This window comes from Carya illinoinensis, chromosome 9 (assembly GCF_018687715.1).
Source record: "Carya illinoinensis cultivar Pawnee chromosome 9, C.illinoinensisPawnee_v1, whole genome shotgun sequence".
NCBI classification, from domain to species: Eukaryota; Viridiplantae; Streptophyta; class Magnoliopsida; order Fagales; family Juglandaceae; genus Carya; species Carya illinoinensis.
The window spans coordinates 8,415,527-8,432,376 of NC_056760.1; the positions used below are offsets into that span (position 1 = coordinate 8,415,527).

General features: G+C 31.7%; 1 protein-coding gene and 1 long non-coding RNA gene across 2 annotated transcripts; both read left to right on the forward strand.

Annotated features, from left to right (window-relative positions):
* The first annotated feature begins 2,603 nt into the window (after positions 1-2,603).
* LOC122275664 (probable zinc transporter 10) lies at positions 2,604-4,901 on the forward strand. Its single transcript, XM_043084814.1, has 3 exons — positions 2,604-3,233; positions 4,073-4,222; positions 4,468-4,901. Exons 1-3 carry the CDS (start codon positions 2,634-2,636, stop codon positions 4,771-4,773), a joined length of 1,056 nt encoding a protein of 351 aa, XP_042940748.1. The 5' UTR covers positions 2,604-2,633; the 3' UTR covers positions 4,774-4,901.
* Positions 4,902-15,862: 10,961 nt separating this feature from the next.
* On the forward strand, positions 15,863-16,648 carry LOC122275331. Its single transcript, XR_006228525.1, has 2 exons — positions 15,863-16,281; positions 16,389-16,648. It is a non-coding gene; the product is annotated as an uncharacterized LOC122275331 (long non-coding RNA).
* The last annotated feature ends 202 nt before the right edge of the window (positions 16,649-16,850 follow it).

A 16,850-nucleotide genomic window follows, 5' to 3' on the forward strand; every position in this document is an offset into this window, starting at 1 on the left:
TTTATGAGAAACCGTGGGTCTGGCCCACTTATGAGTGCCCAACAATTCTATTTTTTTTTATTTTTTTAAATTAAGTAGTACTCAACCAAATTAACAAAGGAAGTCCAAATATCACCATACCTATAAATAATAAATTTGTGATTTTCTTCCGTTTTTGAGACTTGTATTTTATTCCCATCCAAATCAAAAGTGAGGATGGGTGGATATAACATCGGGCATGGGCTCTTTAGAAGTCTTAAAAAGTATTTCAATAGTCTTAAAAGGTTTTTAATATAAAAAAAATTTAGATTGTTTGAGTGTTACATATTAAAATACTTTTTAATTTTAAATAAGTTAAAAACTACGTTTAAGGAAAATCATTATTTTGATGTTTTTCTTCAAACATATTTTTTCGTATAAATTTTAAAAGGGCTGTCCATGGGCGAAAATACTCATACAGCTTTCACATAATTATAACTTTTAAATCTGTAAGGATATGATCATAATTTTTTTTAAAATAATCAAATGATCATAATTTTTACCTTATTGAGTACTTTTTAAATTTGTTTCTAAACAAATATATTATGTTTAAAAATGCTTTAAACATATGGTTACCAAACAATAAATAACTTTTTAATAATAAAGCTTATTACTTCAGCTATATAGCTTGAGTAACAAATTCTATTATTAAAACTTATATATAAGCTAAAAGTCATAAATCAATAAGTTATATTTTCTGCCGCATTTTCAAACATGTACATAATATATGTATTTATATCTTAAAATAGTAATAATAGTAATGTTAAATACTGTCATGAGTTGTATTAGTGCTACACACTCTTTTTTAAAATGTTATAACATCATTTGGAGTAATTCTACCCATCATACTAATTCTCACCATCCTATGATATGGTATTATATTTTATTTGTGAACCTATCATTTATTAATGCTACATCATAGATTGATGAGAGGATGATGAGAATTAGGATGATAAATAAAAATTTTCATTTGATTATATATGTACCAATATAGCATTACCGAGAGAGAGAGAGAGAGAGAGAGAGAGAGAGAGAGAGAGAGAGAGAGAGAGAGAGAGAGAGATTGCTGAAGCTAATTGGAATATGTAATAAGCATTAGTACTAATTTAAATAACATTAATACCAAAATGTGGTACTAATAACAAATTAAGTACAGTACTCGATATTCTGTAACCTAAATAAATAATAAATTAAGCCAAGTTAGGTACAGTGAATGGGAATTATATATGACATTAATTTGGCATTTATTGCATTGTCGAGGTTGACAATTAATTAGAGGGAACTTATTTTAACAAGTACTACTGCAGTCACATAAATTTTCGGCTTTCCCAACAGATCATGGAATCTACATTATTGGGTTGATACCTTATGTTTCCCGAAATGGAGATTAGGGTAATATTTTATCAAAGTGGGCTCTTTAATTTTTAATTTTTAATTTTTATTTATTATTTATAGAGGAATGCAATTTTCTTAATCAGAGAGATTAATGGTTTTTAACTTTTCACCCGTACGTCACTACAAGAAAAAGAGCCTTTTACGATTAATTTATTGCAACGAAAAGACTATTAATAACCAAAAGACTATTAATGTATTTTACGATTAATTTTGGTTATTAATAGTCTTTTCGTTGCAATAAATTGATCGCAAAAGACCGTTTTTCTTGTAATGCGTGACAGGTTAGATATATAAAGCACAAAAATACCTACCTTATTTTGATTCGCAAAATAAATTTTATAATATGATGTATACGTCAAAATAAAAAAATAATAATAATAAACCATAACTTTTGATTTAGCCTTTTTTTTTTTTTTCTTTAAAAGATGTGGAGCCAGCCAATGTTGAACTAAGACTCTCTCTCTCTATATATATATACATATATTTATTATATACATCTATTTTTAAGTACTTATTATACATAAATAGTTATTTTATATTAAAATAAATAATACAGTCAATTACATTAATAAAATATGTAGGAATTACGTAAAAATAATTATACATAAAGTTTTTAATATAACATATGCTAATTAATTTAAATCGGTCCTGTACCTTTACCAAGTTTAATTAGTTAAGATTTCATATATATATATATATATATATATGTATAAACGCACACCATATTAATATTGATCCATTAAAAAAAGAAAAATCCGAAGAGATCAGGAAGAACGTATATAAAAGCTCATTCTAAACACATGCACACACGGGAATAACACAAGCACTATAATCGGAAGGCAAAGCCCGGGCATTTTGGAGTCTATTGGGCACATGCCATAATTCTATATATGCATATCAACGTTCTTCAAGAGGGGCCTAAACACACATCACTTAAATCGTTTAATTCTTCTCATTTTTTTTTTAATACGAAAATGAATAAAACCCAAATTTGTAGTTATTACGTACGATCGAGATATGGTAATTTTTACTATATGCAATTACTAGACAGCTAGGTGTACTTGACATCAGTACAAATACTTTTTTTAACATTAATTATCACGTGACAATGCCACATCACATGATCTCTATATATATTAAGTAGATCCAGTCATGAAATGCTAAACCCACGTGCCACATTAATCTCGCTGCAATAACGTTCCAAGGACACAGATCAGTCAATGGCGACTTACCTTCTCAAGCTCATCTCCATCTTCTTCGTCCTCATTTCTGCCTTCCCACCGCAAGCTCTTTCCGAATGCCAGACAGAGTCGAACTCTTGCAACAATAAGACTAGAGCGTTGCCCCTTAAGATCATTGCTATAGTCTCCATCCTAGTTACTAGCATGATTGGGGTGTCTTTGCCCCTTGTTACACGCTCAATCCCAGCCTTACAGCCCGATCGAAATCTGTTTTTGATCATTAAATCCTTCGCTGCAGGCATTATACTTGGAACCGGGTTCATGCACGTTTTGCCTGACTCTTTTGATATGTTATGGTCGGATTGCTTGAAAGAGAACCCCTGGCACAAGTTCCCATTTTCAGGGTTTCTGGCCATGTTGTCTGCAATAGTGACCCTAATGGTGGATTCTCTGGCCACTTGCATTTATAGCCGGAAATGCACCACCGGAGTTACTCCAGACAATAATATTAATGCTGTCGGGGGAGATCAAGAAATGGCTGTTGTGAGCACCGGGCATGTCCATGCTCGCGGCCACCATCATGGGGCAAAGGCTGGAAGTGGAGAGACACGACTTTTACGTTATCGTGTTGTCGCCATGGTAAGAATTTTTGGCTTCATATCGGTTGGTTTATCTAATTATATGCATACCTACAATATATACTAAGATATATACACACACATATTAACATCGGGCCATGTCATACGTATCTTTATTTTTTTTCGAAAAGACAAAAAAAGGAAGTCACTCGCTCAAGCAAGCAGCTTTTTAATTAGTCATGCATATATGATCGATAGTGTAATTCTTTTGCTAATTCACAGAACGGCCTACATGACCTTCATTAAGCAGTACTGGGATATCGTGTACGTACGTGCATGTGTGTTTGTCTGTTGCTTCACACGGCCTAGCTACAGTTACGTCAAGGGTACGTGTCGTGTGTATGTGTGTATCATACAAGAAGTGCTGATAGTATGATACATGAGACATTTTCTTCAACATCTACAAATTACTAGAGCACTTCATACACATATATTTATATATATATATATATGTATATCACTTCAAGTACTCGCCCAGATACATTATATTTAGAGAAAATCTATTTAGTGGCCCTCTTTTTAAAACACCCAACACTGTTGAATGTTAAAAAATAATTGATCTTTTCATCTTTTTAAAATTATAATGAATCCCTCTTTTAAGTGGTGTGCTACCACATGATCAGTTTCCGTGAGGCAAAACTCTTAGATTTTGTTTGGTAATTGAATTAGTCTATTTTCACTACTATTTATAAATAATTTATTATTATTCATAAACTATTCTATACTTTTTTACTAATATTTACAGATTATTTGAAATTATCTTACCATCCAAACGTAGTCTTAAATTTATACATAGTACTCGTGTTGTATTTTTCATGATCGATCGCTGGCTGCATGCAGGTGCTAGAATTGGGTATTGTTGTTCATTCAATCGTGATAGGGCTTTCGCTAGGTGCCTCAAACAACACCTGTTCAATAAAAGGTCTCGTGGCTGCCCTTTGCTTCCATCAAATGTTTGAAGGGATGGGTCTTGGGGGTTCCATTCTCCAGGTGATCCAAAGAAATTCCGCACTCTACTTCAGTTTTTCACATCCATATATGTATTTAACTTTTACTCGATCAATCTTACATTATTTATAGACAAAATCTTAGACATATTTATAAATAATAAATAATCATCTCTTATTAAACTAATTTTAAATAAATAAATTAGACCATGAATTTCTTCATATTAATTAATTCTACTTCCACCACTCACACAATTCTCTCTCTATTTATATTAATTTCTGAAACAGGCAGAGTACAAGTTCTTAAAGAAGGCTATCATGGTGTTCTTCTTCTCCGTGACAACCCCATTTGGGATTGCCTTGGGGATCGCGTTGTCGAAAACGTACCAAGAGAATAGCCCTAGCGCTTTGATAACGGTGGGACTGCTTAATGCATCATCGGCTGGACTTTTGATCTACATGGCTTTAGTTGATCTTCTTGCAGCGGATTTTATGGGTCCAAGGATGCAGGCTAGCATGAAGCTCCAGATCAAATCTTACATGGCAGTTCTTTTGGGTGCTGGCGGCATGTCTTTGATGGCAAAATGGGCTTGAGACGGAGATTTTAGTTTACTAATTACGAATTGAAAATGATTTTGTTTACATTGATAATGTGAAATCAAGAATTACATCTTAATTTAATTTCATAATTATCAAATCAACTAATTTGGTTTTTAAAGATATATATTTTATCTTATACAATTTTTCTATAAATATGAATCAAGGGTCGGGCTACTATGCCGTCCAGCTTATACTGTTGAGTGGACTGTCTAGGACATTTTTTTTAATTTTATTTTCACATTTTTTAATATATTTAAATATTTTTTAAAAATAAAAAATACACCAATACATTTAAAATCATTTCCTTAATTACTAAGTAAAAAAAAAAAAAAATTCATGATGGGTGTTGAGGGTTCGGCATAAAGATACTTGCGGGCATGCTCGGGGAGGACTCATTCATGTCCATCTATACTTTAGGCATGAGTAAAACCCATCTGTCAACAAATTAAAACCATGGGAAAACTAATTTCCCTAAACTATTTTATCTTATGTAATTTTTCTATAAATATGAATCAAGGATCGGGCTACTATGCCATCCAGCTTATACCGCTAGGCATGCCGCCCAGGACATATGTTTTTTTAATTTTTTTTTAAAATTTTTAATATATTTAAATATTTAAAAAAATAAAAAATACACTAATATATTTAAAATCATTTTCTTAATCACTAAGTTTAAAAAAAAAAAAAATCATGATGGGTGTTGAGGGTTCGGCATAAAGATACTTGCGGGCAGGGCCGGGGAGGATTTATTCATGTCCATGATCCATCTATACTTTAGGCATAAGTAAAACCCATCTGTCAACAAATTAAAAACATGTGGAAATTAATTTCCCTAAACTATCATCACACGAGTTATTATTATTATTATTATTATTATTATTATTATTATTTTACACTATTTACTCCTCATACCAAATTTCGATACTTCAAGATTGGCAGTTAATTAAAGGTCGATAAAAGAAAGAAAATGTGGCATAATTGCATGTAAAGGTCAAATCTCGATCAGTGGTTCAAATTATAAACAGGAGACATGCATTCACTCTCATGACATGAATTGATCGAACTCTCTAATTTGAACTGTCTCCACCTAAATGGAGACGAAAATTATACTTCCATAAATAATATTTTGTGTGCTATCCTCGATCGATCCCTTTGGGCTTCGTTGTTTTCCATTTAAAAAAAAAAAAAAACCCACTGCATGCGTTCAGGTTTATTGGGTCGCCTGTTATTCGGACTTCGAAGTCTGCATCTGTGCCTATATATGAGCCCCAATTCTCTAATTGTCTTTACGTACATAGTTGTGTTTCTGATGAGATCTACGCCAAACTTTTTAATGGGTTGGCCCGTTGTGGGCTCACAATCATTAATTATTACTGCATGCTATTGTTCTTCTTGAGTTATTTATTTTGTATTTTGTTGTAAATGCCATATACATATTCGGCCTTTGATCTCCAGTTGATTATATATATCCTGAAATTTACCCCAAAAGAATAAAGAAGGAAGGAACATTGAAACCCCTTTCATTTTCAATTAATTTGGACCATTAAGTACGTTGCAGCTAGCTAGCACATGGATGGGCTCGACAACTACAAGTACTCCACATATCCTTTCCTCTTCAAATTTATTAAATCAATGTTTGCTTCTCACCATGTTGGCATGTTCCTTTATGGTTCTCGTCGCCATCCAATTAAAAACGATGTCCCCTTTAATGTTACGAAAGCTATATAGCGATAACTACCAATTTGTTTTCCTCAGTCGGTGTGTCATGACAATCATAAGAGTCCTGGCAGCTCTGTCTTCCTCGTGTTTGTCTTTATTCTCTTGTTCCAACTACAATACCAACCATGTTCACCCTATCCAGAACGTAGAGAGTTTTCCCTTTTCATCAAACGCCAGCTTATGTTATGCACATCGACAAATGATGGAGGTGAATAAATAAATAAATATAAAATCTTGTCCATTTATTTTTTTTGTAAGATATATTCAATAATTTTTTTTTTTTTATGACTATTTCTAGTAGTATACTGGTGTTGATAATATACTCTCAATATTGCTAAATACGATATAATTTGAACAGATTTATTTTTTAAAATATTTCTACTGCAAATTAAGGCTACATTTGGATAGTAAAAGTATTTCATCTCATTTAATCATATTATTACAATTTTTTTAAATTTCTATACAAAATATAATAAATAATTTAACTTTTTTAAATTTCAAAATAATAATAATATTTAAATTTTATATTTTAATAATATTTTATTTAACTTTTAATTTTTATCTTTTTAACTCCTATCCAAACGGCATCTAACTTTATATCGAAAGCATGCATGGAAGATGTGTTATCTATCTAGTTATTTAAGATTGGTGGTGGGCAGGTTGGTAGCTTCTGGCGAGAAAGTAGATGGATTAATTCAAAGCCACATGCACCCACCGCTGCTTCAATGATTTAATGGTAAGATTAAAGAATGATCAAAAGCAAGCAGGTTCAATCACCCACCAATGCCCACCATCTTGAAGTCCGGAGTCAGGTCACTTTCCAGACATTAGTACTCGGCTAATTAATTTGGACTATTTCAGCATAGAAAAATTTAATTATAAGTAATTTTACGCATCAATACGAGTACTTATTAAATATAATTAATCAAAAAGTCATATTATAATAAAAATAATATTAATTTAAATTTTAAATATAAAGATAGCAATATTAATATCCAGATAGGTACTCAAATTTACTTATACGTAACAAAACTCTTTTAATATTATACATGTTATCAGTTACCAATTAAGCACTGTCAACATGCATCTAAGAAACTCTTTTATCCCATACAAAAGAAGAAATGGTAAAATTTACTCTCGAAAAGAAAATATTATATACAATACCATCATTTTACTTTTATTTCATTATGTAAAATGTGATATATTTATTATTATTAAATAATAAAAAATCATCTAATAAAAGATCATTTAATTATGAGAAATGTATCACGTTTTATATTAAAAGATAAAAATGAGATAGTGATGTGATGTATAGAAATTTTTCATCATAAAATATCTATTTAAGAACACACTTATTCTCAAATATTAAACTATTTTACTATTATTTTTATTACTATTCAGATATTAGCTAAAAATACTCTTATCAGACCCTAAACATACCAAGGATATATAAGACGAGTATTAGCAGTACTGCTCCTTCAAGGATAATTATAAAAAATGTAGAAATCAATGAAATATGACGCAGGCCGCACCCTTACTCTTGAACTTGGCGTGCGGTCTGAGTTGCGTGTGGGGCATAAGCGTTTGTGAAAATAGATAATAGCCATTTGTCCAAACATAAAAATCGACTGTTGTGATGTTAGGTGCGAAATGTGTATCCCAGATAAAACCCAAACAAAATAATGGGCCTCTTCGTACCCAAATCAAAGATTGAGGAATAAAGAAAGAAAAAAAAAATAGAGAAAATAGAAGAGAAAAATGACCACGGGAGCAAAAGGAAATGAAGGGGATGATCGAGAAGAAATAAATTTCTATAAAACTTTTGTATGAATAATTCATCTTATTATCTCTATACTCTACACATTACATCTATTTTATTTTATTTTTTTATTTTTTTTATAATAAATATATGTTATATGAATAATAAATAAAATAACTCAATTAATTTAATAAAATTAAAATTAAAAAAAATAAAATATATAAATTTTACTGTGTGAAACGATAGATTACCAATCCTCTTAGTCTTATAAATAATAATTCAAGATTCTCTTCAAAGAGAGGGGTTGTTTTTTAGAGAATCTATGCACATGGCCCTTTTGTCCTTTCTATGAGGAAAATGTACGTGACTTTCTGGTTTTTTGACCTTTTCAACTCTCTAGCCTCTTTTGTTTTTATCGTCAAAGTGAAGACTAGGGACAAGGTCGAGAAACGAGACAAAAGGTAATTATCCCACTTTCCCCTATATCATTTAATTATCGGAAACAAAGGTTGTGGTCTCGACTCACCAGACTTTTCTCTCTTTTGTTCCGTCCAACAAACCAACAAAATCATGATAGCGCTAGGTTCTGACCTTTTCTTAATTTAATTCCTTTACTTTCGGAGGTTATTTACATTTCTCTGGTTAATCAAAGACTTTTTTTTTTTATAATATTTTTAAGTTAAATAAAAATTTCTATAACTAGGATTTTATTATGTTTTATGAAAGTGGTAGAATTTGTAAAAAAATATGTATGCATATTACATTGAGATTTTTTTTAGATTTAATTTTATTAGACTTTAAAAAAAAAATATATATATATATAAAGTGTTGATTAAAATATGAATAATGTTAAATATAATTATGAGATGTATAAACCATGCACACTTTCTTTACAAAAAAAAAAAAAAGAAAAAAAGTTTGAAAATTTTGAAAATCACATAAAGAAATTTATTTTTTAATAGTTCACCATATTTTTTTAAAAGAGAGTGAGCATGATTTATACATTGTAAGATGACATCTAGTATTACCTGTGAAATAATAGTTGGAAATACAAGTTCTCCTAATAGTTGTTGTCTTTGTGAATATTTTTTAGATCAAGAATCTTGGTGCAAATAATTCAATGAATTTAGTAATGAAAGCAATTTGATGTTTTAAAAATGTATAGAATGGAGATGATTTAAAAAGAACAAGTTTTTCTTTTCAAAAAAAAAAAGAGAGAAAAGAAATAGCTGACAAACATGCCCTCAATGAATATTTGGCACAGTACTAAACCTAGTTTATTTTTATAGATAAGATAAATTTAAATAAAATTTGAATAAAATATTATTAAAAATATATTTTTAATATATATTTTCATTCTAGAATTTGAAAAAATTAAATTATTTATTTTATTTTGTGTCAAAATTTGATAAACATATAGACTATCTTTTTAGCAATGGCTTGATACCAACTTGGGGAGGTATTTTGCCTTTCCCTTTCTGATTGGTTTGAGATTTGCCCTTTCCACACGTTACCAGTATTTCACTTTCTCCATGTTTTATTACCAGTCTCCCTTTCTCTTAAACACACATGATCATGAATTCATTAATTGACCATTTATCCTTACGTGTGTTGTATAAGATTTTGAAGGGTCCATATTGGTGTGGGAGGGTGTTCAAGATGTAGTGCACTGGGAAGAACTCCGACATTTCAACCTCGAGTTTATTCAATTGAGCCACATTGTCCCTTATTTACATGATGTGCTCACCCACACTTTTCACACTAGTGAGTCTTAGGGATAAGAACTTCATGATTAGGGTACTTGCTAGTGCCTTATATGAAGTAATAAATTGATCATTAATGGCTTTTAGCAAGTCTCAGACCTTTTCATGCTAATCAACAAAACCACAAATACCAATAGAAATTCTAGTCTTAATGAATATCATGCTGAAGCGATTAGATCACTCCCATCGTTCATAAAGCATGATGTCCGCTGCAATGCTGGTATGAGTGAGTGTTGGTGGTTCGTCCTCCCTAATAGCATAGTCTATGTTCATCCATCCTAAATGAAGAAGAACTCTGTCCTTCCAGACTTTATAATTATCTCCCTTAAGTTCAGGGATATCATAACGAATGTCAGAAAAATTTGTAGGTTGTATAACTGCATAAAATTATAGATTACATGCTTATGTTAAAACTGAGCCTTAAATAAAATATCATGCTTTACCAATGTAAATCATGCTTAAAAATTGAATCTAATGACATAAAAATGTCTATGGGCTAAATTTTTAATTCAAGTAAATTCTAACTTTGTTGGTTATATTGATTCATGCAAATCAATATTAGGATACATTTTTTTGCTGGTAGTTGGAGCTATATCATGGATGAGTGCCAAGCAAACTTTGACTGTCACTTCCACTATAGAAACCAAATTCATCTCCTGTTTTGAGGCTACTTCACATGATGTATAGTTTAAGAGTTTCATTTATAGCCTTAGAATTATGGATTCTATCTTTAGGTCATTGAGAATGTATTGCGACAGTTCAGCTGCTGTTTTTATGGCCAAGAACAACAAAAGTGTGAGTTGAAATAAATACATTGATATTAAGTATTTATCTATAAGGGAACATGTTAAAGAAAAGAGAGTGGTCATTAAGCACGTCAGCACTGAGTTAATGATAGCTGGTCCTTTGAATAAGGGCATGCCACCATTGAAATTCAAGGATCATGTAGTGAATATGGGACTTGATTCCATTATGTAATTTTTTATTGTATAAACAATGTTATTATAATGAAATTCTTAATTATTGTGATGTTTTTCTCATATTTATGTGCACCTTAATTTTGAGAAAAATCATTTATGTTGGACCGAGAATAAACATAGGGTTTATTCATTGAGAAATTGTTGCTACATAAATTATAATATTTAAGAAATAAATACATAGTAATATATGGAAGGTAATGCTCCTCATTAGAGGACCTATTGTCATGATTCATGTATTTATTACTTAAATACATATTATCAATAGGTTTAAGATGAGACATTAGATTAAAAGTGTGGACTAAGTGGGAGAATGTTGACCATTTCTTATGGAGACCATTCGTAGGAATGAGTCTCAAGCTTCCCTTCATTTTAGGAGCTTTGGAAATGGTCCACAAATTCCCTCAAAGTCTTCATTACGTTTTGGACCAGTTAGAATATTCTCTATGATAATCTGAAGTAGTGAAATGCTTTACACATAGCCATCCAAAGCTTGATGGAAGCTTGGCTATAAATACTATGGTTTGGTCCCCAAACTCAATCACTCAATTCTCTTCAATCTTATACCATCTAATTAGAGTGAGCAGAGTTTGAAAGTGCCAAAAAAGAGAGAAAACAGCGTCCTAACTTGAGCAGCACCAATGGCTAGAGGTTCCATTTCTTGAGCCTTATAGTTTTACAATTCCTTTAAGTGTTTATTCCGCATGATAGAATCATTATTAGGTTTTACCCTTCCCTCTTCATTTTTTTATTTTATTTATTGGCACCAAGTATTCGAAAATAAAGTATCGACTAATCTTGAAGGCGTACAAGGTCCAAACTCTCGGTAAAGAGTTTCCCTCAAGTGCAAAGTAATTCAAGAAAAACGTTCCTCAATTCGATGTCTCCTTAAAATTGTTTGCATAAAAAAAGATTTAAAACATAGATGTGAAGGGAGAATTAAACCACAAGATGGTTTACCACTAGTTCCATTTCCTCTTCAAATAGATATTTTAAGAGTATTGGCAATTGCCTAACCATTATCAAGTCTAAATTTTGGCTAAAATTAGAAATTTAGAGCTTTTGGCTAAAGTGTAAACCAATAGAGATATAAATCCACATTGAACTAGCCATTTTAAAGTTAAAATAATAATATAATATTACATATTTTAATATAATTTTTTTAATATTTTGCAAATAAACAGTATATTACACCAACATTCAACAAATATACAGTATATTTACAAATTCACAATAAACCATAAAAAAAAAAAAAAAACATTTCAACCTATATTTAGCAAATACACAATATATTTGTACCAACATTCAACAACCATTGATCAGACCTGCAGTGACCTTCCATAACTTTTGCCATGTTTCCAATATAGTTAGGAATAAAAGTGCTACTGGCTACCGAAACCATAAAATCTAAAGCTGCCATTTGTGATGAATGATTCTGGAACTGTCATAGCTCCTATGTGGCTAGCAACATTCCCTTTTTCACTTGCAGTTTTTGGGTCTCAAATTTTAAAAGGATCACGTGCAAAGATATGCAAGATAATATGAATGATCCAAAATGTTTGTCAAGTATACTAGTAAATCCGATATATCACTTCACAACTGCTCAACAGACATTGAGGATTAGCTATTAAGTGAAACTTATAAAGGAAAACCCATCAATGTCATGCTTGATGCTTAGCTTGTGAAAATCACAATGTCACTTGGAAAGATTTCAATATGTCACTACTGAAATCACTCTTAACTAAAAATAACTACCAAAAAGTGAGCCAATGAGCTATGGGCCAACTAGCACTACTTATCTTTAGGGATCATGCGGTGTAACACTGGGGGTTTTTTATATCCACCCCCCCTATAAAAAAAAAAAGCTAGGCAATGGTGCCCTCTTTAGAATTGCTAAACTAGTAAGTGGACGAGTGTGTATTGTAGTGAGTGGATGAGTACAAACCAGTTTTAACTTGAGATATTATCATAGACTTGAGTGAAAATAATAGATAAACTTTGGTCAAGAAGGATCATACGTGATACTCTTTCCTCTACCCAGTGCTAAAACCCTAAGCTTCTTATTTCATAAACAAAAAAGCAGGAACTGACCTCATACCACCACAAATCAGACCAACTTTGAAAGAACCACATAGCAGATCACGTAAAAATGCACGTAGCAGTTAAGCACCAACTTGACCATAGGTGTCAAAAGACCACATAGCAGGCCACCACAGATGGGCGCCAATTTAAAAAAATATGCTCATACCACCACAGATCAAACCAGCTCTGAAAAACCACATTTGAAATCACATAGCAGACCACATAAAAATGCACATAGCAGTTAAGCAATAACTTGACCGTAGGTGTTAAAAGTGTTAGAATATTTTAATAAAATGTGAGCTGCTGCTTTAACATTTTAATAAAATGTGGGCTGCTGCTTTAACATTTTAAATGTGGGCTGCTATTGATTGCTGCTAGATATAAATAGCTCATAATGGTACTTTGGTTGAACCCAATAAGTTAAGTGATCATTTTGGGGTTCATTGCACCTTAGTAAAATAGGATTATATCCTATTTAAATTGTGGTTAATTGTATGTAGGCCTATAAGTTAAAAGAGTTATATTCTGTTTTTCTAGACTCATTGGGTTTTGGAGTTTTTAATGGGAGGACTCCACATAAGACTTCTATATATATGGCTAGGTCCCCTCTCCTCTCCATATACGTATTGAATTTATCAGCTTGTCCCATTGATAGCTAATTTTTGTGAGGAGAAGGAGGGGAAGAGTTGGCCACTAATATTTACCAGTGGGATTTCAATTTGGTCTCTGCAGATGGCTTCCGCAGGTATGATTTCTATATTTTTTAATCCTCTTGTTTATTAAGATTCTTTTCTCTAGCATGTGTTTCTGGTTTTTCTATCTACATGTGGTATCAGAGCCGATCATGCTAGAATTAGAATCCTTCGTATAAATTGGTATAAGATATTACCTTTCTTCCGTTTCGTTTGTTCCAAAAGCAATATTGTTTGTAAATTTCTTTACTTCTCCGTGGGTTTTCAATTTACATATTCGGTTAAAAAAAATCAATTGATATCTCAACTATCCTCCTTTTTCTTATTACCCATGTCGTTATTGTTGTTTTTCCTTGTTAAAGATTATATGGATTACATTTAATTTGTAATTTTCTTTTAAGTTGATACCCATTATTTTAAAACACTATATATGTGTTTTTCGGGTGTTTAATATTGTTTCCCCTAAATTAATTTTACTTTTTGATCCAAGAATTGCAAGAAATTGAGAAAAATCCATTTGAAAAACCCTTGACCCGAATTTCAAACCCGCGGCCCGTTTGTGACCCGGCTGGAGGTAGAAGATGAATTCTCTTCCAGCCTTGACAACGCCCACTCGCACCAAGTGGCGCGTGTGGCGCGTGACGACATATAGAGAGTGATTTTTGCTCGTTTCTTTTTCCAGTATTTATTCACTCGCCCTATTAATTTTTTCTATATTATTTGAAAAATTTTTGTACAACCATAAGACACTGTTTTATAATTTAGAGCATTATTTATGTATTTTTTCAGGAGCTACAGTATACTGAAAATTGTGATACATTTTCTGGTGAATATTCAATGCCTTATAAGATCTATGCATATGTGTACTCTCTCTAAGCATGAATGTGGATGCATGTTATTTTTGTAACTTGTTATAAACATTCTTTTAAAAATATATACTTTTCAAGTTCATATTTAATTTTAGACATATCTATTGTCTTATATGCTTGATCTGTTTATATTATTTTTGTCTATCAATCACATTTGTATTCTGACTTTGATGATTATGATTATCATTTTGTGATTGAATTTTTATGGGCATTATGATTATCCTTGTTTTCTCTTTAAAGAGAAATCTTTTGATTTTTTTGTGGGTGGTAGCCGCAAAGGTGGTACACTCATTGATATTAAAAAAAAAAAAAAATTGCACATAATATCTTGCCCAAAGGTGTTATTGTGTGTGATATTTTAGAAAATTGTGAGAAGTAGTTAATGAGATTGCATTAGTTTAGAAATTTCCTTCTGCCTAAAGGTGATGGTATTTTGAAAACTGATGTGATTTTATTAATTTGTTTCATGATATGTTTTAAGAGTACCTTATAGCATGTTGTTCAGTTAGCCCAAAGGTGACTTTACAATGATGCATCAAGGCTCTTACTGATATGTTTTAAGAGTACCTTACAGTATGTTGTTTAGTCAACCCAAAGGTGACTTTACAATGATACACCAAGGCTCTTATCGTAATGAAGCTCATATGGTTCCGAGCTTATTTCGAGCTGTCTAATTAATAGCCTATATTAATTAGACAGATTTGTTATCATCCATTAATTGCATGCTTTAGTTTTGGATGATATTTAAATAATATGTATTATTTAATGTTTCCGCAGTTATGAGTGCCTCCTCTATTTCAAGTCAATTGTCTGCTATTGAAACTTTGACTGGAAATAATTATGTGAGATGGAAAAGAGATGTAGAAATTGCGCTTGGTCTTTTGGGTTTGGATTTTGCCTTAGAAGAGCAGCCTTCAAAACCTACTGATAAGAGCACTGCTGAATATGTGGTTGAGTATCAAAAGTGGGAAAGAGCTAACAGGCTTTGTTTAAAAATCATCAAACGTTCTATATCTGATTCCATTATGGGAGCTATTCCGGACAATGACAATGCTAAAAACTTTTTGGGTGCCATAGGACAAAGGTTTATTGAATCTGATAAAGCTGAAACTGGAGACCTGATGGATAGACTGATGAGTATGAAATATAATGGTTCAAGTGGAGTTAGGGAATACATTATGAAGATGATACATATATCCTCCAAATTAGAAGCCCTTAAAATTTCCATTGCAGAGCCTTTTCTAGTGTATCATGTTCTCAATAGCCTTCCTAGCCAATTCAATCAGTTAAAGGTTGCTTATAATGCTCAGCAGAATAAATGGGATTTAAATGATTTAATTGTGGTATGGGCCCAAGAGGAGTGTAGGATGCGTCGTGAGACTGTTGAAACTGTGCAATTAGCTTTTCAGCCACAACAAAACAAGGGGTCTTCTCATAATTATAAGCCTAAATTTCAAAAAGGTTATAAGTCACACCGAAATGAGCACAATAAAAGATTTGGAGGTCAGACTTCTGGTGGTTCTAAAGAAATTATAATGAATAGTGATCAGTGTAAGTTTTGTAAAAAGAAAGGTCATTAGCAAAAGGATTGTTTTAAGTTTAAGACATGGCTAGAGAAAAAGAAGAAGAAGAACTTGACAGGTATCTCCTTGGCCTTAGTTTGTTTTGAGTCTTCTTTGGTTGATGTACCTTTAAATTCTTGGTGGATAGACTCAGGTGCAAGTATTCATATTGCAAATTCGTTGCAGGGGTTCGTAAGCAAAAGGAGGCCAAGTGAGAATGAAGTGAACTTGTGTGTTGGGAATGGAGTTCATGTGAAGGTCGAGTTTATAGGAGTAGTAAAGTTATATTTAGATTCTGGTTTTTCTCTTGTTTTGGAGAACACAGTTTTTGTACCCACAATGAGACGAAATTTGATTTCTATATCAAAACTTGATAATTCTGGTTTTTCATTTAAGTTTGGTAATGGAAAAGTTGAATTGTTTTATGATTATCGTCTGGTTGGAAATGGTCTCTTATGTGATGGTTTATATAGAATGTCTTTAAATTCTTTTGGTGAAGTCTCTTGTGTTACCAATATAGCGAAGAAAAGGCCTTTAATCCGCGAATCATCTTCTATGTTGTGGCATAAGAGATTAGGGCACATTTCAAAGGATAGAATGGAGAGATTGATAAAAGTTAAGATACTTCCGCTCTAGATTTTTCAGACT